The sequence below is a fragment of the Salmo salar genome, chromosome 12 (assembly GCF_965601325.2).
Source record: "Salmo salar chromosome 12, fSalSal1, whole genome shotgun sequence".
In the NCBI taxonomy this organism is placed as follows: Eukaryota; Metazoa; Chordata; class Actinopteri; order Salmoniformes; family Salmonidae; genus Salmo; species Salmo salar.
The window spans coordinates 70478748-70504281 of NC_138302.1; the positions used below are offsets into that span (position 1 = coordinate 70478748).

Here is a 25534-nt window from a genome sequence, read left to right on the forward strand (position 1 = left end):
GTTGGTTGTGGATGGGTGGGTTGGCGAATAATGTGAATGTCTAGCAACCCAAAGGCTGACTGTTGGAATCTCATCATGGACAACTTTAGCATTTTAGCTCATTAACAACATAGCATATCATACTAAAGCAGTCGAATGTAGCATATCATACTAAAGCAGTCGAACGTAGCATATCATACTAAAGCAGTCGAACGTAGCATATCATACTAAAGCAGTCGAACGTAGCATATCATACTAAAGCAGTCGAACGTAGCATATCATACTAAAGCAGTCGAATGTAGCATATCATACTAAAGCAGTCGAACGTAGCATATCATACTAAATGGGTAAATTGCAATCAAGACATTCGTATTGTACGACCGCTATTACATTGGTAGGCCAATGTAATGTAATCTAACGTAAAGTAACATATCATACCAAATGGAGTGGCATGAAGTTTTGTAAAATATAATACGCTTTACTCTGAGACCAAGTACAATTTAAAGTCCAATTTATCCAAAAGATATACAAATAGAGGTTCTATTGTTCATCAGATCTGAAGATATTGCCACATTTGTCCGTTCTGTCCTTTCTGTCAAGTATCAAGCAACTACTTATACAACAGTAGTGTCCCTCTGATGTCCCTCTCTCAGCTGACTGTCAGGTGTTCCCCTCTGGAAGGACCCCAGGGACCCAGAGGTGCTTCAGGTGCTCCACCTTGACTCCCTGTCAGAGCAGGGCACACACAGCTCTTTGCCTGCTGTCTGACTGACTTGAATGTGTGAGCGTGTGTGTGTGTGTGCTTTTGTGCATGTGTAAGTGTGTGAGAGAGAGAGAAAGAAAGAGACACAGAGGGAGGGAAATGTTGACAGGCCAGTGAAAGGACAGGCAATCTGAAAGGACGCCTCCAGGGGGATTCGATCGTCTTTGTTTGATGAATTTAATAAATAATAAATGCATATTAAATTCTCGTTGTTGACTCGCAGGGCCTTTCTGTGATATTTTCTACAGCGGCACATTGACAGATAATGATCACAATATGTGGCCAAGTGTCATACTGTCTCCCTCTTTCTCTCCTTTCTCTTTCCCTTTGCTTTCCACCACACCCTCGCTCTCTCCCTCTCTTTTTCCGTCTCTACCCTACAATATCTCACGGTTTTACTAATTTGACTTCAGATTCCAACGTTTGTCTACGTTTCTCCAAAATGTCAAATTTAGAAGTTTCAACAGTTTAGTTTGAGATAGGGTTACGGTTACAACAGAAAAAACTTGACTGTTAAGTTTAGGAACTAATTCCAAAATGGTTAAGGTTTGGGATAGGGTAAAAATAAAAAAAACAAGAGACCCTCGGAGCCGGAGCTCGTGGTTTAGCGCTCACCGTTGCCCCTAGTGGCTGGTTTTTAAAGTAATCTCCCAACGTCCTGGGTAGCTGGACAGACGTTGCATTTCATTTTGGATCTTGAGCGTTCTGGCTGCTTTACCCTGTCTCTCTCTCTCTCTCTCTGTCTCTCTCTCTCTTCCCCTCTCTCTCTCTCTCTCTCTCTCTCTCTCTCTCTCTCTCTTCAACCTCTCTCTTTCTCTCTCTCTCTCTGTCTCTCTCTCTCTCTCTGTCTCTCTCTCTCTCTCTTCCCCTCTCTCTCTCTCTCTCTCTCCTCTCTCTCTCTCTCTCTCTCGCTCTCTGTGAGTGACAGGGATGAGATTGTGCTGACAGGAGAGTCAAAGAGGCCCCAAACAATCCCACAATCCCTCAGTGTCTGAAGGAGCCAATAATTGTTGTCTGCTTAAGAGGGAAAGTGACAAATTACAAGAGCTGCCAGCCGCTGTGACACACACACACACACACACACACACACACACACACACACACACACACACACACACACACACACACACACACACACACACACAGAGAGAGAGAGAGAGGACTGAAAATGCAGTTCAGTCTGAGAGGAACTTTCGGGATTGCCTGACAATTTATGTAAATATGAAAAACGAAATATTTCACTATTATATTTTTAGGTCCCTTGGAAAGGGTAACCAAATAAAGCATTACCAAAAAAAAGTCATACAGTGCATTCGGAAAGTATACAGACCCCTTGACTTTTCCCACATTTTGTTATGTTACAGTATTATTATAAAATGGATTTTAAAAAATCCTCATCAATCTACACTCAATATCACATAATGACAAATTGAAAACAGGTTTTCAGAATTTTTTGCAAATGTATTAAACCTAAAAAACTGAAATACCTTATTTACATAAGTATTCAGACCCTTTGCTATGAGACTGGAAATTGAGATCAGGTGCATCCTGTTAACGTTGATCATCCTTGAGATGCTTCTACAACTTGATTGGAGTCCAGCTGTGGTAAATTCAATTGATTGAACATGATTTGGAAAGGCAGACACCTGTCTATATAAGGAAGACGGTGCATGTCAGAGCAAAAAGTAAAACATGAGGTTGTAGTAAATGTCCGTAGATCTCTGAGACAGGATTGTGTCAAGACAGAGATGTGGGAAAGCGTACCAAAACATTTCTGCAGCATAGAAGGTCCCCAAGAACACACTGGCCTCTATCATTCTTAAATGGAAGAAGTTTGGCACCACCAAGACTCTTCCTAGACTAAGCAATCAGGGGAGAAGGGCCTTAGTCAAGGAGATGACCAAGAACCCGATGGTAACTCTGACAGAGCTCCAGAGTTCCTCTGTGGAGATGGGAGAGCCAGACGGAAGTCACTCCTCAGTAAAAGGCACATGATAGCCTGCTTGGAATATGCCAAAGGGCACCTAAAGGACTTTCAGACCATGAGAAACAAGATTCTCTGATATGATGAAACCAAGATTGAGCTCTTTGGCCTGAATACCAAGCGTCACGCCTGGAGGAAACCTGGCACCATCCCTACGGTGAAGCATGGTGGTGGCAGCATCATGCTGTGGTGATGTCTTTCAGCGGCAGGGACTGGGAAACTAGTCAGGATCGAGGGAATGATGAACAAAGCAAAGTACAGAGAGATCATTGATGAAAACCTGCTCCAGAGCTTTCAGGACTGGGGTGAAGGTTCACCTTCCAACAGGGCAACGACTCTGAATGGCTTCGGGGCAAGACTCTGAATGTCCTTGAGTGGCCCAGCCAGAGCCTGGACTTGATCCCGATCAAACATCTCTGGAGGGACCTGAAAATAGCTGTGCAGCGATGCTCCCCATCCAACCTGACAGAGTTTGAGAGGATCTGCAGAGAAAATGGGAGAAACTCCGCAAATACAGGTCATACCCAAGAAGACTCGAGGCTGTAATCACTGCCAAAGGTGCTTCAACAAAGTACTGAGTAAAGGGTCTGAATACTTACGTAAATGTGATATACTATATATATTTATTTTTTTACAAAATGTAAAGAAACCTGTTTTTGCTTTGCCATTATGGCTTATTGTGTGTCCATTTTAGAGTAAGGCTGTAATGTAACGTAACAAAATGTGGAAAAAGTCTAGGGGTTAGAATACTTTCTGAATGAACTGTATATAGAGTCCCAGTCAAAAGTTTGGACACACCTTCTCATTCTTGAGGTTTTCTTTATTTTTACTATTTTCTACATTGTAGCGTAATAGTGAAGACATCAAAACTATGAAATAACAGATATGGAATCATGTAGAAACCCAAAAGTGTTAAATAAATCAAAATATATTTTTTTATATTTGAGATTCTTTAAAGTAGCCACCCTTTGCCTTGATGACAGCTTTGCACACTCTTGGCCTTCTCTCAACCAGCTTCATAAGGTAGTCACCTGGAATGTGTTTCAATTAACAGGTGTGCCTTGTTAAAAGTTCATTTGTGGAATTTCTTTCCTTCTTAATGCATTTGAGCAAATCAGTTGTATTGTGACAGGGTAGGGGTGGTACACAGAAGATAGCCCTATTTGATAAAAGACCAAGTCCATATTATGGCAAGAACAGCTCAAACAAGCAAAGAGAAACAACAGTCCATCATTACTTTAAGACATGAAGGTCAGTCAATCTGGAAAATTTTAAGAACTTTGAAAGTTTCTTCAGGTGCAGTCGCAAAAACCATCAAGTGCTATGATGAAACTGGCTCACATGAGGACCGCCACAGGAAAGGAAGATCCAGAGTTACTTCTGCTGCAGAGGATAAGTTCATTAGAGTTAACTGCACCTCAGATTGCAGACTAAATAAATGCTTCACAGAGTTCAAGTAACAGACACATCTCAACATCAACTGTTCAGAGGAGACTGCATGAATCAGGCCTTCATGGTCAAATTGCTGAATAAAAAACTCTACTAAAGGACACCAATAAGAAGAAGAGTCTTGCTTGGGCCAAGAAACACGAGAAATGGACATTAGACCAATGGAAATCTGTCCTTTGGTCTGATGAGTCCAAATTTGAGATATTTGGTTCCAACCGCCGTGTCTTTGTGAGATGCAGAGTAGGTGAATGGATGATCTCTGCATGTGTGGTTCCCACCGTGAAGCATGGAGGAGGTGTGATGGTGTGAAGGTCAGTCATGATGGGCTATTTGTAAGGGCTATTTGACCAAGAAGGAGATTAGTGGAGTGCTGCTTCAGATGACCTGGCCTCCACAATCATCCAACCTCAAACCAATTGAGATGGTTTGGGATGAGTTGGACTGCAGAGTGAATGAAAAGCAGCCAACAAGTGTTCAGTATATGTGCGAACTCCTTCAAGACTTTTGGAAAAGCATTCCTCATGAAGCTGGTTGAGAGAATGCCAAGAGTGTGCAAAGACATTATCAAGGCAAAGGGTGGCTTTATGGTTGTGTATATTTTGATTTGTTTAAAACCTCTTAAAGATCTGCCACTTTTTTTCAGTTTTCGCCTAAAATGACATACCCAAATCGAACTGCCGTGAGCTCAGGACCTGAAGCAAGGATATGCATATTCTTGATACCATTTGAACGGAAACACTTTGAAGTTTGTGGAAATGTGAAATTAATGTAGGACAATATAACACATTAGATCTGGTAAAAAGACAAAGAAGAAAGAAAAAAAATGTGTTTAAAAAAATAAATAATTGTACCATCATCTTTGAAATGCAAGAGAAAGGCCATAATGAATTCATCTAGCCCAGGCGTAATTTAGACTTTGTAGTGTATGTGCAAAGTTTGTGTGCAAATTTTAGACTGATCCAATGAACTATTGCGTATCTATTTAAAAGCTTATATCAAGACTGGCCAAATGTGCCTAATTGGTTTATTCATACATTTTCAAGTTCATAATTGTGCAATCTCCTCAAACAATAGAATGCAATTTTTTTGTGTAATAGCTACTGTAAATTGAACAGTGCAGTTATATTAACAAGAATTTAAGCTTTCTGCCCATATCAGATATGTCTATGTCCTGGGATTTGTATTTGTTTCTTACAACCTCATGCTAATCACATTAGCCTACATTAGCTCAACTGTCCCGACGTCGGGACACCGATCCTGTTAACACTTTTTTGGTTACTACATGATTCCATATGTGTTATTTCATAGTTTTGATATCTTCACTATTATTCTACAATGTAGAAAATAGTAAAAATAAAGAAAAAGTAAGTGATTAGGTGTGTCCAAACTTTTGACTGGGACTGTATATATTTTATAGAAAAAATATAAAAAATGTATAAGAAAATTCAGACACTTAAACTTCAAGGGCCGGTTTCCCAGATACAGATTAAGCCTAGTCATGGACTAAAAAGCACTTTCAATGGAGATTTGCTATTGAGCTTGCTTTTTAGTCCAACACTAGGCTTAATCTGTGTCTGAGAAACTGGCCCTAAATCAATGTTGCATTGCCCTTATTTGGCAGTTATTTTAAACTCACATTGAAGGGGGATGCAGTCTGTAACATTTTAAGCATTTAGCTCATTATCTGAATAGGCAATTGTTCTCCATAATCAATAGTTTAATTCTTTGGCCAGGCAAGTCTAGCCAGGATTGTTATTCTATATGCTAAATATTTCATTCAGCGAAGGGTCAATTGTACAGTATGTCCCTGTGTTCTGTTTCCTCATTAAATAAAGTTTCCCTAACTACAGTACTAACCCTCAGGGAAACTGGTATCCTTAGAAAAAAGGAAACTAGATGAAATTCCACAACACAGGAAATTTAAACAGATGGTGATCCACTAAAATAAGACCTCACCAATTAGATTCACTTAAAATATGTGAAAATATGTTTGTCTGTGAAATAGAAGATCATATCATTGTTGCACACATCAAGTATTTTTTCACCATGTTTTCTGTCCAGCATGGAAATCAGGGATGTGTGTACTTGATCTCTTTCATAGATTCATAGATCTAATGCCATGCCTGTCTGGGACAAACAAAAACACGCTCACAATGTGTTTACTATTGCAGTGAGCTAAACCACTGAGGTGGGCCGGTGGGAGGATAAGGATCTCTCACTCTGCCCCTTTCTTTCCCTTGCTCTCTCATTATCTCGTTCTCTCTCCCTCCACTTTTTTGTCTGTCTCAGTGTCTCTCTCTCTCTCCCTCCCTCTAACTCTCTGTCTGTTTCACTTTCTCGCTGTCTCTGTCTCTCTGTCGCTCTGTTTGTGTCTGTGTGTCTCCCCCCACCCTCTGTAACAAGGTCAGATAGGCTGGTTGACTTGAGTGAATGTAATCAGGCTAAGTGTGTGTGTCCCGTATCAGTGTGTCCTCAGTCGCTCTCTCTCTATCTCTCTCTATCTCTCTGTATGGGATTGAACCACTTTACTTCATTCTCCCCTAGCAGTCAAAAGCCCTGGGGCGAGCTTGCACACACACACACACACACACACACACACACACACACACACACACACACACACACACACACACACACACACACACACACACCGCAGTGACATGCTCTATTTGAATGTCACTTTTAGCGTGACAAGGGAGCTGTCGACCAGCCTTCTATATCAAAGTGAGGGATCCGTCTCTTCTCTCCTCTTCCATTCTCTTCTTTCTTCTCCTTCTATCTTTCTCTTCACCCTCTTCTATTTCCTCCCTGACACTTTTAAAGTGGCATCACACAATCCTTCACGTAGAAGATCTCCTGCTCACACGCATGCACACACACATGCACACACACATACATGGTGCATAAAAACATACACACAGTTAATACTTTTTTATTGTGCACACACACTGCTTAACCACTTAACCCATCTCTCTCTCTGTCTCTGTCTCTGTCTTTGTCTCTGTAAATTAAATTCAATTACATTTAAGGCCTTTATTGGAAACATATGTTAACATTGCCAAAGCAAGTGAAATAGATAATAAACAAAAGTGAAATAAACAAGAAAAAATCTACAGTTAACATTACACTCACAACAGTTCCAAAAGAATAAAGACATTTCAAATGTCATATTATGTATATATACATTGTTTTAATGATGTGCAAATGGTTAAAGTACCAAAGGGAAAATAAAGAAACATAAATATAGGTTGTATTTACAATGGTGTTTGTTCTTCACTGGTTGCCCTTTTCTTGTGGCAAGAGGTCACCAATCTTGCTGCTGTGATGTCACACTGTGGTATTTCACCCAAAAGATATGTGAGTTTATCAAAATTGGGTTTGTTTTGGAATTCTTTGTGGGTCTGTCTAATCTGAGGGAATGTGTGTCTCTAATATGGTCATACATTTGGCAGGAGGTTAGGAAGTGCAGCTCTGTTTCCACCTCATTTTGTGGGCAGTGTGCACATAGCCTGTCTTCTCTTGAGAGCCAGGTTTGCCTTCGACGGCCTTTCTCAAGCAAGGCTATGCTCACTGAGTCTGTACATAGTCAAAGCTTTCCTTAATTCTGCCACTGTGTACTCTCTGTTTATGGCCAAATATAATTCTAGTTTGCTCTGTTTTTCTGTAAAATTGTTTCCAATGTGTCAAGAAAATAATATTTTTGTTTTCTCATTATTTGGTTGGGTGTCACGCCCTGATCTGTTTCACCTGTCCTTGTGATTGTCTCCACCCCCTCCAGGCGTTGCTTATTTTCCCCAGTGTATTTATCCCTGTGTTTCCTGTCTCTCTGTGCCAGTTCGTCTTGTATGTTCAAGTCAACCAGCGTGGTTTTCCCGTGCTCCTGCTTTTCTATTCTCTTTTACTAGTCCTCCCGGTTTTGACCTTTGCCTGTTTTTTTGGACTCCATTCCCGCCTGCCTGACCATTCTACCTGCCCTGACCTCGAGCCTGCCTGCCATTCTGTACCTCTGGAACACTGAACTGGTTTTGACCTTTTGCCTGTCCACGACCATTCTCTTGCCTACCCCTTTTGGATTGTTAATAAACATCTTGGACGCTAACCGTCTGCATCTGGGTCTCGCCTTGTGCCCTTATAGTTGGGTCTAATTGTTTTCCTGTCCCGGGGCTCTGTGGGGTCTGTTTGTGAACAGAGCCCCATGACTAGCTTGCTTAGGGGACTCTTCTCCAGGTTCATCTCTCTGTAGGTGATGGCTTTGTTATGGAAGGTTGGGGAATCACTTCCTTTTAGGTGGTTGTAGAATTTAACATCTCTTTTCTGGATTTTGATAACTGGCAGGTATCTGCTTAATTCTGCATTATTTTGTGTTTTACGTTTTACACGGAGGATATTTTTGCAGAATTCTGCATGCAGAGTCTCAATTTGGTGTTTGTCGCATTTTGTGAATTCTTGGTTGGTGAGCGGACCGCAGACTTCACAACCATAAAGGGCAATGGGTTCTAAAACTGATAGCAACTGGACCTTTTTTGGAACACCATTATTTTTGTCTTACTGAGATTTAATGTCTGGGCCCAGGTCTGACAGAATCTGTGCAGAAGATCTAGGTGCTGCTGTAGGCCCTCCTTGGTTGGGGACAGAAGCACCAGATCATCAGCAAACAGTAGACATTTGACTTGAGATTCTAGTAGGATGAGGCCGGGTGCTGCAGACTGTTCTAGTGCCCTCACCAATTAATTTATACATATGTTGAAGAGGGTGGGGCTTAAGCTGCATCCCTGTCTCACTCCATGGCCCTGTGGAATGAAATGTGTGTTTTCTGCCAATATTAACCGCTGTAACGATGTGCGCTGAGAGTCGGGAAGCAAGTTCAGGGAGTGAGTGTTTTAATAAAATAAATGGAACATAATACAGAACAAGAACCTCGAACAACGCACAGACATGAAACAAAAGCAGAAACAATGCCACCTGGGGAAGGAACCAGAGGGAGTAACATATATTGCTATGGTAATTTGGTAAAAAGCCAATTTGACATTTGCTCAGTACATTGTTCTCGCTGAGGAAATGTACGAGTCTGCTGTTAATGGTAATGCAGAGGATTTTCCCAAGGTTGATGTTGACGCATATCTCCCGGTAGTTACTGGGGTCAAATTTGTCTCCACTTTTGTGGATTGTGGTAATCAGTCCTTAGTTAAAAATATTGGGGAATATGCCAGAGCTGAGGATGATGTTAATTTAAGTATAGCCAATTGGAATTTGTGGTCTGTATATTTTATCACTTCATTTAGGATACCACCAATCCCACAGGTCTTTTCAGGTTGGAGTGTGTTTGTATTTTGTCCTGTAGTTCATTCAATGTAATTGGATAATCCAGTGGATTCTGGTAGTCTTTAATAATTGATTCTAAGATTTGTTTTTGATCATGTACAGTACCAGTCAAAAGTTTGGACACACATAATCATTCAAGGGTTTTTCTTCATTTTGACTATTTTCTACATTATATAATAATAATAGTGAAGACATCAAAACGATGAAATAACACATATGGAATCATGTAGCAACCAAAAAAGTGTTAAACAAATCAAAATATATTTTATATTAGAGATTCTTCAAAGTAATCACCATTTGTCTTGATGACAGCTTTGCACACTCTCTCTCAACCAGCTTCACCTGGAGTTATTTTCCAACAGTCTTGACGGAGTTCCCACATATGCTGAGCACTTATTGGTTGCTTTTCCTTCACTCTGCAGTCCAACTCATCCCAAACCATCTCAATTGGGTTGAGGTCGGGTGATTGTGGAGGCCAGGTCATCTGAAGCAGCACTCCATCACACTCCTTCTTGGTCAAATAGCACTTACACAGCATGAAGGTGTGTTGGGTCATTGTCCTGTTGAAAAACAAATGATAGTCCCACTAAGTGCAAACCAGATGGAATGGTGTATCACTGCAGAATGCTGTGGTAGCCATGCTGGTTAAGTGTGCCTTGATTTATAAATAAATCACAGACAGTGTCACCAGCAAAGCACCCCCAAACCATCACACCTCCTCCTCCTCCATGCTTCACGGTGGGAACCACACATGCAGAGATCATCCGTTCACCTACTCTGCATCTCACAAAGACACAGCGGTTGGAACCAAAAATCTCAAATTTGGACTCATCAGACCAAAGGACAGATTTCCACCAGTCTAATGTCCATTGCTCGTGTTTCTTGGCCAAGGCATGACTCTTCTTCTTATTGGTGTCCTTTAGTGGTGGCTTCTTTGCAGCAATTTGACCATGAAGGCCTGATTCATGCAGTCTCCTTTGAACAGTTGATGTTGAGATGTGTCTGTTACTTGAACTCTGTGAAGCATTTAAATGGGCTGCAATTTCTGAGGCTGGTAACTCTAATGAACTTATCCTCTGCAGCAGAGGTAACTCTAGGTCTTCCTTTCCTGTGGCGGTCCTCATGAGAGCCAGTTTCATCATAGCGCTTGATGGTTTTTGCGACTGCACTTGAAGAAGCTTTCAAAGTCCTTGAAATGGTCCGTATTGACTGACCTTCATGTCTTAAAGTAATGGACTGTTGTTTCTCTTTCCTTATTTGAGCTGTTCTTGCCATAATATGGACATGGTATTTTACCAAATAGGGCTATCTTCTGTGTACCACGCCTACCTTGTCACAACACAACTGATTGGCTTAAGAAGGAAAGAAATTCCACAAATGAACTTTTAACAAGACCCACCTGTTATTTGAAATGCATTCCAGGTGACTACCTCATGAAGCTGGTTGAGAGAATGCCAAGAGTGTGCAAAGCTGTCATCAAGGCAAAGGGTGGCTACTTTAAAGAATTCAAATATTTGCATACCATTAATTTGCATACTACATGATTCCATGTGTTATTTCATGGTTTTGATGTCTTCACTATTATTCTACAATGTAGAAAATAGTAAAATAAAGAAAAACCCTTGAATGAGTAGGTTTGTCAAAACATTTGACTGGTACTGTGTATGTTTTTGCTGTTTGTACTTTGTTATCGAGCCAAAAAGATTGGAGAAGTGGTTTTGGATAGATAACTCTTCGTGTTAGTGTTTGTTTAGTTTTCCAATTTTCCCAGAAGTGGATGGATTCTATGGTTTCTTCAATTACATTGAGCTGATTTCTGACGTGCTGTTCCTTCTTTTTCCGTAGTTTATTTCTGTATTGTTGTAGTGATTCACCATAGTGAAGGCATAGGCTCAAGTTTTCTGGGTCTCCACGTTTTTGGTTGGATAGGTTTCTCAATTTCTTTCTCAGGTTTAGTATTCTTCATCAAGCCATTTGTCATTTTTGGAAATTTTCTTAGGTTGTCTGCTTGAATTTTTTTGATTTGATAGAGAAGCTGAGAGGTCAAATATACTGTTTAGGTTTTCTACTGCTAAATTTACACCGTCACTATTACAGTGAAACTTTTTGTCCAGGAAATTGTCTAGAAGGGATTGAATTTGTTGTTGCCTAATTGTTGTTTGGTACATTTCCAGACTACTTTCTCTCCATCTATAGCGTTTCTTAATATTATTCAGTTCCTTTGGCTTTGATGCCTCATGATTGAGTATAGCTCTGTTCAAGTTGACTGTGATTTTGCTGTGATCTGATAGGGGTGTCAGTAGACTGACTGTGAACTCTCTAAGAGACTCTGGGTTGAGGTCAGCGATAAAGTAGTCTACAGTACTACTACCAAGAGATGAGCTATAGGTGTACCTACCAAAGGAGTCCCCTCAAAGCCTACCATTGACTATGTACATACCCAGCGACCGACAGAACTGCAGGAGTTGTGACCCGTTTTTGTTGGTTATGTTGTCGTAGTTGTGTCTGGGGGGCATATGGGGGAGGGAATGCTGTCACCTCCGGGTAGGTGTTTGTTCACCTGTGGGCTGAGGGTGTCAGGTTCTTGTCTATTTCTGGTATTTTGGTCGCCACAGAGTAGTACATGTGGGCCTGGAAATTGTTGATCTCCCCCTCTAGAATGGAGAAGCTGTCATCGTTAAAGTATGGTGATTCTATTGGTACATTTTTCTCTGTTGAGATCATTTCCTTATTAATTTTTAGCCAGATGTAAAATGTTCCTGTTTTCACTAATTTAATAGAGTGGGTTAGGTCTGCTCTATACCAAATGAGCATATCCCCTGAGTCTCTTCCCTGTTTCACACCTGGTAGTTTGGTGGATGGGAATACCAGCTCTCTGTAACCTAGAGGGCAACCTGTGGGTTCGTCTCCTTTATACCATGTTTCTTGTAGGATGACAATGTCTGTATTTCCAATTTCTTTGATGAAGTCTGGGTTCCTGCTCTTTAGGCCAAAGGCAGATGACCTCAGACCTTGTATATTCCAGGATGAGATAGTAAAAGCTTTGAGTTCCATAGTGTCTAGTGTTGTTTTTGTGTGGTTTAGGTCCGGACCATCACAGTAGCTGTGAGCAGAGCATGTTGAGCATCTGATGCATACCTCTTAGGTCGCAGGATGGGGCTTGGGCGGGTGTAATAATGGGGGTTGGGCCTGTTTCTCTGCTCACGGCCTGGGCATATGTCCTGCTGTCATGTTGAGGTCCTTGACGCAGGGGTGGAGTGCATGGGGTGGGTAGAAGGGGCATAGGTCTGATATGGGGGGGCCTATATAGGGTGTGGCCAGGGTTTGCTTGAGGTGGTCTTAGCTGGTTGGGGTGTGGCTTGTGATGCTGTGGTCTGGGTGTAGATCCTCTTGGCGTGGGTTCTCTCAGTGCAGGTCCTTCAGGAGGGGGCCTTGCAGGTCTGGGAGGGTGAATCGCTGGTCTGTCCTCTGACAACAGCTCCAGGGTATGCCTAGTGTTTGCGCACCAGAGTTTAGCCACTTTGTGTTTGGGAAAAAGTTTATCCTCTTGAATGTATTTGCCATTTGAGTCAATGAGGAGCACAATCTCTGGCTTTTGTGTGTCCTCAGTGATTGTGTTGGGGTTGTCAGACAGCCATCCATCTTCACCTTCTGTCCTCCGGGTCTTGTTGGGGGGGGGGGGGGTGTACTGGTCTGTTTTGCGGGTTTGTTCTGTCTGGATTGTGTGGACTAGCTCTCTGTGCTCCACCATGTCTCTCTCCAGCTCTGTGAATTTATCCCTCTCAATGATGGAGTAGCAGGGAAGTTGTGGGACCTGAGTGTGTTCAGTGCTGGGGGGGTGACTATCCTCATCTGCAGGACAGTTTGTAGAGGTGTGATCAGACTAACTCAGGTTGGGGGAGTCGTCACAGAGAGAGAGCTCTATTTGATCCCGTAAAAGTCTTGCTGGAACTGCATGAGGATGCCCTGCACCATTACCGTCCCAGACTTGTACACGTTGACAGAGATTGTTTCAATTTCCTCAATGTCTAGTATTCTGAGTTTCCATCCTGGGCCAACACCCTCTCTCTTGACATAGGGGTAGTGTGCTCTTATAGCACTGTGCCATGCTAGGGATGGTCTGTGGGGAAAATCAAGTTGCTTATGATCCCCTCTTTGTAGCAGTCAGCAAATAGGTTCTCTAGATTGTCCTTGAGGAGCTTTGTTTTGTACCTCTCTCTCTCTCTCTCTCTCTCTCTCTCTCTCTCTCTCTCTCTCTCTCTCTCTCTCTTTCTCTCTCTCTCTCTCTCTCAGGGCTGTCAGCATGCTCCGTGTCTGACTACAATATCCGACATTTGTCCATGGGAGGGATAAACATCACATTTTGACAGTTAAGTTAATTCGAATGATTAAGGTAAGGGTTAAGGTTTGGAACAGGGTTAAAATGAAGGCTGCAAAAATGATCTGCCATCTCCGTCCACAGCGCCCTAGCAAACCGCAACCCTACTTGATGGTAATAGCGCTCAATGTTTCCCCTTGCGGCTGGTTTTGAAGGTATCTCCTGACGTCCTGGGACCTGAAAGGACGTTGAATATCGTCTTGGATCTCGAGCGACCTGGCTGGTCTCGTCTCGTGTCCTGGGATGTGCGTGACTGGAGAGAGGTGAATTAGCACAGTGACCCAGTTAGGTCACAGAGAGAAGAGTCCTCTGCACACACAAATGAGGCACACACGCACAGCAGCACACGCGCATGTGCGCACGCACACACACACACACACACACACACACACACACACACACACACACACACACACACACACACACACACACACACACACACACACACACACACACACACACACACGTCAGCCCACTACTACAGCTACTGCAGCTACCACAAGGACTAGGCACTACTGTAATGCTATATGTTTATGTCTTGACTATACACAAATGGAGAGATTCACGAGACAAGCATCTAAAACATAAACTAAAACATTTTCTAGCTGACTGCTTTTCTGCATACATATTGATCTAAGTGCTAATGGGAGCCGCCAACTAATTATGGAAAGCGTGAGTGTCTACCCGCCGCAACACACACAAACACATACACATAAGTTCCCTTCATCTCTCTGTGTGTGTTTGTGTGTGTGCCAAGAGCCGTCAATGCCTTGCTCCCCAAGAGAGTGTGTTTCCTTCAGGGCGTAAACAGGTATGTAGATGAGAGAAGAGTGTGTGTGTGTGTGTGTGTGTGTGTGTGTGTGTGTGTGTGTGTGTGTGTGTGTGTGTGTGTGTGTGTGTGTGTGTGTGTGTGTGTGTGTGTGTGTGTGTGTGTGTGTGTGTGTGTGAGAGAGAAACAAGACAGGTGAACCAGTGTTCCGTATCTCATTCGCCTCGTTTGGCACATTTAGCCGATGGAATGCTTTTAATGTTTAATTATCCAGGGGAAGTGAATAATAGTTTTTAATTACCGTAACCCTGGTCACCTAAAATATACACTGGTCCCTAAATGAGGTCAGTCCATCAGAGAAAATAAACAACATAAAAATTAAAGAGAGTCAAGAAAAGAAAAAAGACGAGGTATTTTCCATGACTCACCATAGCTTATCATCTTAAAAGTAATCAGGACTTGAGCTATTCAACCAAACCATCCATCAACTCAACCACACAAAACACACAGAAAACATCCAAAGCTGAAAATTGACCACAAATGCACAGATTGAGCACAGGTAGGGCAAAGTATAGATAAAGTACTGCAGTACAGTAACATAATGTAAAACAAGGTAGTCTAACACAACATCAGTGACCCAGTGTGTGACTCACCGATACAGGACTCCCTGTGCTCCTCAAACCCTGCACTGCAGACACACCTCCCGATGGGCACCAGCCACTCCCCCTCGGCGCTGCAGTACATCTTGGGTGTGTCTCTCTCCTCGGCATGGTCCACACACTGACCCCTGACCTCCACCAGGGAGGAGGAGTCAGCGCCCGTCACCACGTCAGTGAACACGGCCAGGTTGCGGCCCACGCCCGAGCAGCGCTTGTAGTACACCCTCACAGAGGTCAGGGCGATGCACGCCCCGATGTCCTGGAAGGCCAGGTAGAAGCCTCGTCTAGTGAGGGGGCCCACACCTCGAACCTGGAGGAGAAGGAGAGGACATTACCTCTCAATGATTCATAAAACAAAATGTAAAAGTGGGAGCAAAGAAAAATGTGGCACTGTGAAAGGCATGAGATCAGGTGAAGAGAACTACTTTCAGCACCATGGAGAGCTCCACTCACTTCAGCACCATGCTGGCTAAGACGTAGAAATCAACACTGCTCACTCAAAACAAGTAGTTTTCAAAGTCTATATCAACCAACATAATTTTGCACTTTGGTTTCTTTTTTTCAAATCTTTTTTTGCTTGTTGGTATTTTACCCCCTTTTTTGTGATATTCAATAACAATCTTGTCACATTGCTGCAACTTCCCAATGGGCTCAGGAGACGCGAAGGACGAGTCATGCGTCCTCCGAAACATGACCTGCCAAACCAGGCTTCTTAACACCTCCCACTTAACCCGGAAGCCAGCTGCACCAATGTGTCGGAGGAAACACCGTCCAACTGACGACCATAGTCGGCCTGCAGGCACCCGGCCAGCCACAAGGAGTCACTAGAGCGCAATGAGCCAAGTAAAGCCCCCTCGGCCAAACCCTCCCCTAACCCGGATGACGCTGGGCCAATTGTGCGCCGCCCTATGGGACTCCCGGTCACGGCCGGTTGTGACACAGACCGGGATCAAACCCGGGTCTGTATTGACACATCAAGCAATGCGATGTAGTGCCTTATACCGCTCCGCCACTCAGGAGGCCTGCACTTTGGTTTCTAATAAGTGAGCGAACCTCAGTGTTGAGTTTGAGTCTCCTGACTCCCAGGTCCACTCCAGTGAAGCTCTCATCAGCAGCGATGGTGTCGATCTTGGTGAACTGGGTCTCTTTTATGGCCGTGCCCACCGCTCGGTCTGACTCATAGTAGTACAGGTTAAATGTCTCCTGTTCATCAGATAACAGAACACATGCACACAGTTGTTTACAGGTTTACTGGGAGAAGAGACATCAAATTGTCAATGATGAGGAAATAAAGGACTGCACTCCTGGAAGTAAGGTTATTTAAAATACATTTGTTTCTCTTCTTTGATGAGACATATAGAAATGACCAAGTCAACAAGTTGCATTTTAGGTGTCAAAGTCTAAATCAGAGAACATCACTTAGATTCAGCCTCGGGCCGAATTTTTTCTTGAGTGGATGGTCAGGAATCCAGAACATAATTAAGCAACAAGGCCTGAGGGAGTGTGGTATATGGCCAATATATCACGGCTAAGGGATGTTCATATGCACAATGCAACATGGAGTGCCTGGATACAGCCCTTGTGGTATATTGGCCATACACCACAAACCCCCAAGGTGCCTTATTGCTATTATAAACTGGTTACCAGCGTAATTAGAACATTTGTTTTTTCATACCTGTGGAATACGGTCTGAAATACCACGGCTTTCAGACAATCAGCATTCAGTCCACCCAGTTTATAATTACAAATAATTTGTTGACTGCACAGGAATTTGTAGAGACACGGGAAACTGTTGCTCATAAAAACCCCAGCAACGTTGCAGTTCTTGACACACTCAAACCGGTGAGCCTGGCACCTACTACCATATCCCGTTCAAAAGCAATTAAATATTTTGTCTTGCCCATTTACACTCTTATTAACAGCACACATACACAATCCATGTCTCAGTTGTCTCAAGTGTTAAAATCCTTCTTTGACCTCCTCCCTTTCATCTACACCAGGTATTCCCAAACCAGGGGTACGCGCAATGTCATTTTTCTTCACAATTTCAACAGTACATTTATATTTTCCAACAGGGCTTAACACTTGGGTGAGGTTTTTTTCTCGCCTGAGTCCCCTCATTTCACTGCCAACAATAAAATTAAACCATCTAGTGTTCAGCGAAATAACAACACAATGGCAAATACAGGTAGCCTAGTCAAATAATTAACATCCAATCACATTACCGTTACTCTCTTGCGGGAAAACTTCACTCTTTAGAAACGAAACATGACAATTTGAAAAATAAGCCACAGAAGTTTTTTGAGCAAGAATAAAGACGACTTTCGAGTAGTAAGATATGTATAAAAGTAACAGATACCGTAAATAAGAAGGGGCTAGAAGCATCTTATATGGTGAGCTACCGAGTGGCTAGGACAGGCAAGCCCCATACTATTGTGGAGGACTTAATTCTTCCTGCTGCCACAGATATGGCTGGGACAATGCTGGGGGAAAAGGCCAAAGAAACTATACAGGCAATTTCTTCATCAAACAACACTGTTTCACGATGCATCAGTGACATGGCAGGAGATGTTTTGAAACAATCACTGCTTCGCATACAAGCCAGTGAATTCTTTGCTTTACAGCTGGATGAGTCAACAGACGTGGCAGACCTGGCACTGCTCCTGGTATATGTCCGTTACGTTTATGGGATGTCATTTAAGCAAGACATCCTCTTCTGCAAACCACTGGAAACCAGTGGGTGATGTTTTTTCTCGCCTGAATGATCTGAATCTATGATTACAGGGACTCTCCGCAACTATATTCAATGTGTGGGACAAAATTGAGGCTATGATTAAGAAGTTGGATCTCTTCTCTGTCTGCATTAACAAGGACAACACACAGATCTTTCCATCATTGTATGATTTTTTGTGTGCAAATGAACTCAAGCTTACGGACAATGTCAAAAGTGATATAGTGAATCACCTGAGTGATCTGGGTGCGCAATTATGCAGGTACTTTCCCGAAGCGGACGACACAAACAACTGGATTCGTTATCCCTTTCCTGCCCTGCCTCCAGTCCACTTACCGATATCTGAACAAGAGAGCCTCATCGAAATTGCAACAAGCGGTTCTGTGAAAATTGAATTTAATCAGAATCCACTGCTAGATTTCTGGATAGCGCTGCGCTCATAGTTTCTTGCCTTGGCAAATCGCGCTGTTAAGACACTGATGCCCTTTGCAACCACATACCTATGTGAGAGTGGATTCTTGGCCCTCACTAGCATAACAACTATATACAGGGAAAGACTGTGTGTGGAAAATGATTTAAGACGAAGACTCTCTCCAATACAACTCAGCATTGCAGAGTTATGTGCATCCTTTCAAGCACACCCTTCTCATTGACCTGTGGTGAGTTATTCACCATTTTTGATGAGCAAATAAGGTTTTATATGTAAGATGGCTAAATAAAGAGCAAAATTATTGATTATTATTATTATATTATTATTTGTGCCCTAGTCCTATGAGAGCTCTTAGTCACTTCCCACGAGCCGGGTTGTGACAAAAACTCACACTCATTCTTATGTTTAATAAATGTATCGTATAGTGTGTGTGGCAGGCTTACAATGATGGCAAAAAACTACATTTGAGATTGAGCTGACCCTGGTGCTAGAGGGAGTACGCAGCTGGAGGTTAAATGTTTGAAGGACTATAAAAAGTTTTGGAACTACTGATCTGCACTGATGGAAGTGGATTTAACAGGTGACATCAATAAGGGATTCACCTGGACAGTCTATGTCATGGAAAGAGCCGGTGTTCTTAATGTTTTGTATACTTTGTGTAGATCTCTCTGTTATGTGAGGGAATACTTTGGAACATACAGTCTTTCCAACATTAAAACCACTTGGAGCTGATTTGCTGGTGTTTTTACATTCTTAATGTCCAACAATAAAAATAAATAAATGGGGGAAGTTGGTGAATCCTTGTCTAAATCTTCTCCCCCTCTCCATCTGTCTTACTCTTTCCCCCCTCCATCTCGTACCTTGCAGGTTCCCAGTACTCCAGGCATGCTGTTACAGTCCCGGAGGGTGAACTTGACCTCAATGTAGATCCTCCTGGCTCCATCACGAGCGATCCAGCCTGTCCTCAGCCAGTTGTTCTGACTGGGACTCATCACGTTACACACCTGGTACGTGTGGATGGGGCTGAAATACTCATCCATCTCATTGATGGAATCCCACTGCAGGAAGAGGAGAGGAAGATGCAGGAGGGAGAGAGAGGGGTGAGGGGTTAAGAGAAAAAGTTAGACAAGAAGGGAGAGGGAAACAGTCCTGTTCAATCAAGTGTAGAGAATACCCACACTCCATTTTCTGTGTAAGTAGTTACTAAAATATATTTAGATTGAAATTTGTTTTCTCTGAAACAAAATATATTCATGACTTGTTCCAGAAAACTTGTATAAAACAGTGCAGGCTGAGTAGCATCATAGGATGAACAGCCATGTAAGTCAGGCAGATCTGCTACAGTAACAGCATGGTTATGCTTACATCCACAGCTCCCAGTAATAGCATCAGTCAGAAACACATTGTGTCTGTGACAGTGTTGTTTGTGTTGTAATATGGAGTCAGACATCTATACAACGGGCATATCAATTGCATATCAGCTCTAAGTGACTATTTCCGTAACGCGCGGTATGTCACTCTGTGTTTGATACACAACAACATTCACTCTCTAAAAGCAGGATGTTCCACTGTATAATTGGCCCAGCGTCATCCGGGTTAGGGGAGGGTTTGGCCGAGGGGGCTTTACTTGGCTCATTGCGCTCTAGCGACTCAATGCATCAATGCTTTCTCTTAGTATAATGTATGCGTTATATGGAATTACTGTTATGGCTCCCGGGTGGCGCAGCGGTCTAAGGCACTGCATCTCAGCGCAAGAGGCGACACTACAGTCCCTGATTCGAATCCAGGCGGAATCACATCCGCCCGTGATTGGGAGTCCCATAGGGCGCTGCACAATTGGCCCAGCGCTGTCCGGATTTGGCTGGGGTAGGCCGTCATTGTGAATAAGAATTAGTTCTTAATTGACTTACCTAGTTAAATACAAATAAAAAGATAAATGTGTTATGATTAGCCTAGCTGTCTAGAGGGAACACAAGCAGTAGCTACAAGTCATGACAGAGAGGTTTTCATCCACACACCTGTAGATTACTGTAATGACACCTAGATAGGGGTGTACAGGCTTTCTGCTGCCAATTAACTCATAACCCCTGGTATTCGTGCGCTCGTGCCTGCCTCTATCCAGCTGTGACCAGGAATAGTGGACTGACTGTGAGTCAAGCATAAAGGTCCAATGCAGCTGTTTTTTCTCAATATAAAATCATTTCTGGGTATCAATGAAGTACCTTACTGTGATTGTTTTCAATTAAAATTGTAAAAAATAAACAAAAATAGGTTCTTAGCAAAGAGCAATTTCTCAAGCAAGAATTTTGCTAGGGCTGTCTGGGAGTGGTCTAAGTGGGGAGGGGAAAACTGAAAATTAGCTGTCATTGGCAGAGAGATTTGGAACTCATTCTTATTGGTTTATTATCTAATTTATTTCCTGGTTATGTCACCAGGCAGGCCAAAACTCCATTCCACCAAAACATGCTGAAATTTCAGGCAGTCTTTTCACACAGCTCCTATACTAAAAAGGTATTATCATAATTTTCGCAATTTCACAGCATTATTCTAACCTCATAATGAGGAAATAAATATAAAACCTTGGCAAATCATGTTTTTGACTGCAGTGGGCCTTTAAGGTTGCCTCCAGATAACATATATACCACTGCAGCATGGGTTCAAATCCAGCCCACTGCTATTTCAGCACATGAGGAGCGGGACTGCCCCAAACTGCTGCTACTAAACACAGACACAACCACGGACACACACAGTGCTACAGACAAAGTACTATTCCAAGTCCGCATTCAAATGTAGGCCTGTTCCTACTTCAAAACGTTCAAGAGATCTAGATGTAGAACCCAGGTCAAACAGGGTAATTGACAATGAGGTTGGGAGGTGGTTTTTGTCCTATTTGATAGAATTCCTCAACGGTTAGCAAAAATTATTATTTTCATGTAACAGTTTGAGAATCTAGAGAGTCTAGAGAATAAAAGAGAGAGGGAGAGAGAGAGTGAGAAGAGAGAGAGAAAGAGAGCGAGAGTGTGCATGCGTGTGTGTCCATCCCTGGGGCTTAGCGGGTTCCTCCTGAGCTGAATGCATTATGTGAGTGTCTGAGTAATTGAAAGGGAAAGAGTTGACCTGGGCAGAGCTTTTGGCCGGAGTCAAATGAACTTGGCTCCAGCTAAGAAGACTGGGCTTCCCAAAGAGACCCACCACCTCCCTCCTCACCCCTCCTCCCCCGAGGCAGCACCACAGAGAAATCAATGCAGTAATTAAGATCTTGGAAGTCTCACCCGTCTCACCCCTTTCACACCCTCCTCCCCTCATCTTATCTGCTAAATTAAAATCGTCCTTGAACTCATGAAGCCCTGCTCTAATTAGCCGATCTAGGACCTCTCTATCTCTCTCATTATCCCTCCTTCCCATTAGCATCTTCTTTCACACTCTTCTTTACTTGGGAAATGCATATTTCTGCGGGAGAGAACTTCGAGCAGAAGGGTGTTTTCACATAATGAATCAGACACACCTGGGGCGGTTCCTTGGCACGTTTGTGACACTTTGAGAACCAGTGATGTGAATAGATTATGAGCCGTACGGGATAAATGAGAAGGCTATATGTTGTGACAGTAGGATAAAGGGTTAAAGAGACAGTGATGTGAATAGATTATGAGCCGTACGGGATAAATGAGAAGGCTATATGTTGTGACAGTAGGATAAAGGGTTAAAGAGACAGTGATGTGAATAGATTATGAGCCGTACGGGATAAATGAGAAGGCTATATGTTGTGACAGTAGGATAAAGGGTTAAAGAGACAGTGATGTGAATAGATTATGAGCCGTACGGGATAAATGAGAAGGCTATATGTTGTGACAGTAGGATAAAGGGTTAAAGAGACTGGCTGCTGTCAGCTCCACTGAGTGTTCCATGGACTGTTTGTTTGCCTAAGTAACAGGGAGATGAGATGACTATCGCCACGACAAAACATATATACATGGCCACAGAGACGAGTGGTGCTGTGTTTTTGAGAGAGAGAGAACATTTCCTGCCTGCCAACCCAGACAATTTCCCATCAGGATACATCAGATGTGGCATCCACAGACAATACACTTGTCCCATTCCCTCTCTCTCTTTCACACGCACACACGCACACACACACACACACACACACACACACACACACACACACACACACACACACACACACACGCACACGCACGCGCACGCGCACACGCACACGCACACGCACACGCACACGCACACACAGATACACACTGTCAGCTCACTAAATTACTTTTGTTGACACTAACATTGTATCTATATTACACAACAACATCAACATGTGCTTGTGTTTCAATAAAGATTAAGCATGGTGCACCAGAGACACAGACATACAGTACATGTATAACCACATAGAACCACAGACATACAGTACATGTATAACCACATAGAACCACAGACATACAGTACATGTATAACCACATAGAACCACAGACATACAGTACATGTATAACCACATAGAACCAGACATACAGTACATGTATAACCACATAGAACCAGACATACAGTACATGTATAACCACATAGAACCAGACATACAGTACATGTATAACCACATAGAACCACAGACATACAGTACATGTATAACCACATAGAACCACAGACATACAGTACATGTATAACCACATAGAACCACAGACATACAGTACATGTATAACCACATAGAACCACAGACATACAGTACATGTATAACCACATAGAACCAGACATACAGTACATGTATAACCACATAGAACCAGACATACAGTACATGTATAACCACATAGAACCACAGACATACAGTACATGTATAACCACATAGAACCACAGACATACAGTACATGTATAACCACATAGAACCACAGACATACAGTACATGTATAACCACATAGAACCACAGACATACAGTACATGTATAACCACATAGAACCACAGACATACAGTACATGTATAACCACATAGAACCAGACATACAGTACATGTATAACCACATAGAACCACAGACATACAGTACATGTATAACCACATAGAACCACAGACATACAGTACATGTATAACCACATAGAACCACAGACATACAGTACATGTATAACCACATAGAACCAGACATACAGTACATGTATAACCACATAGAACCACAGACATACAGTACATGTATAACCACATAGAACCACAGACATACAGTACATTTGTAACCACATAGAACCACAGGCGATATTTTGAAGGAATTATTACACTTCTGATCTATAATCATAATATCTCTGATTCATCCTTCTTCTTTTTCTGCCTTGGATTGTATTCTTTCATGCCTTCGTTTTATTCCAAGTAATTTAGCATTTCCATTTAAGTGAAAGAATCCCTTTAAGCACAAAGAGCTAGGCTTGTGCTGTCTAAGTGACTGAGAGGAGGAGATGAGCGGTAACAAACGCAACACAAAGGCACTGTGATGAGATCTAATACTGAGAAACACTATATCTGTCCATCTGCCTGACAGAACAGCAGTACTGGTATAGATACACAGTATAGTGTGCACCAAGGAGAGTGAGCGAGAAAGAGAGAGAAATAGAAAGAGAAAGAGGGAGAGAGAAAATACCTACACAGATTGTCAGAAAGAGTGAGGACCCAGTCTAAAGAGACTGATCACCTACACAGTGAGAGCGAGTGAGTACCTACACATAGTGAGAGAAAAGGATTACAGGAAGTGAATAGAGTGTGAGAGTGAATAACTACAGATTGTCAGAAGGACAATGAGCACCTACCAGTGCATTCAGAAAGTATTCATACCTCTTGACCTACAGCCTCAAAACATGTTTTTAGAAATGTTTGCTAATTTATTGAAATAGAAATACAGAAATATCTCATTTACGTAAGTATTCACATCCACTCCTGAATTGTGCAACATTTGCCCTTTATAAAAAAAGAAAAGCTCTGTCAAATTGGTTCTTAATCATTGCTAGACAACTATTTTCAGGTCTTGCCATAGATTTTCAAGTAGACTTAAGTCAAAACTGTAACTCGGCTACTCAGGAATGTTCACCGTCTTCTTGGTAAACAACTCCAGTGTAGATTTGGCCTTGTGTTTTAGGTTATTGTCCTGCTGAAAGGTGAATTGATCTCCCAATGTTTGGAGGAAAGCAGAATAAACCAGGTTTTCCTCAGGGATTTTGCCTGTGCTTAGAGAGCGTGCTTAGAGAGTGATACTTGGATTTGCTCCAAACATAACACTTTGTATTCAGGACAAAAAGCATTACTTTAGTTGCTTGTTGCAAGGATGCATGTTTTGGAATACTTGTATTCTCCACAGGCTTCCTTCTTTTCACTCTGTCAATTAGGTTAGTATTGTGGAGTAACTACATTGTTGTTGATCCTTCCTCAGTTTTCTCCTATCACAGACATTAAACTCTGTAAGTGTTTTAAAGTCACCATTGGCCTCATGGTGAAATCCCTGAGCGGTTTCCATCCTCTCCGGCAACTGAGTTATGAAGGACGCCTGTATATTTGTAGTTATTGAGTGTATTGATACACCATCGAAAGTGTAATTAATAACGTCACCATGCTTAAAGGGATTTTCAATGTCTGTTTTTTTTTGTTCTACCTATAGGTGCTCTTCTTTGTGAGGCATTAGAAAACCTCCGGTCTTTGTGGTTGGATTTGTGTTTGAAATTCACTGCCCGACCGAGGGACCTTACAGATTATTGTATAAGATGAGATAGTCATTCAAAATCATGTTAAACACTATCATTGCACACAGAGACTCCATACAACTTATTATGTGACTTGTTAACAATTGTTTTACTCCTGAACTTATGTCGGCTTGCCATAACAAAGGGGTTGAATACTTACTGACTCCAGACATTTCAGCTTTTCATTTAAAATTAATTTGTAAAAATGTTGAACAACAGAATTCCACTTTGACATTATGGGGTATTGTATGTAGGCCAGTGACCAAAAAATCTAAGTTTAATCGATTTTAAATTCAGGCTGTAACACAACAAAATGTGGAAAGAGTCAAGGGGCGTGAGTACTTTCTAAAGTCACTGTACATACACCGTCAG

The 25534-nt window shown here is 42.3% G+C and overlaps 1 protein-coding gene across 1 annotated transcript in view; it reads right to left on the minus strand.

The window, feature by feature from the left end:
• Window positions 1-25534, minus strand: part of epha8 (eph receptor A8) — a 101993-nt gene that overhangs the window by 20325 nt on the left and 56134 nt on the right. Inside the window, exons 3-5 of the mRNA XM_082959273.1 lie at window positions 19325-19522; window positions 16357-16506; window positions 15298-15613 (exon numbers count right to left, since the gene is read on the minus strand). Coding sequence (XP_082815399.1) covers window positions 15298-15613; window positions 16357-16506; window positions 19325-19522 — 664 coding nt within the window. The remainder of the gene's footprint in view (window positions 1-15297; window positions 15614-16356; window positions 16507-19324; window positions 19523-25534) is intronic.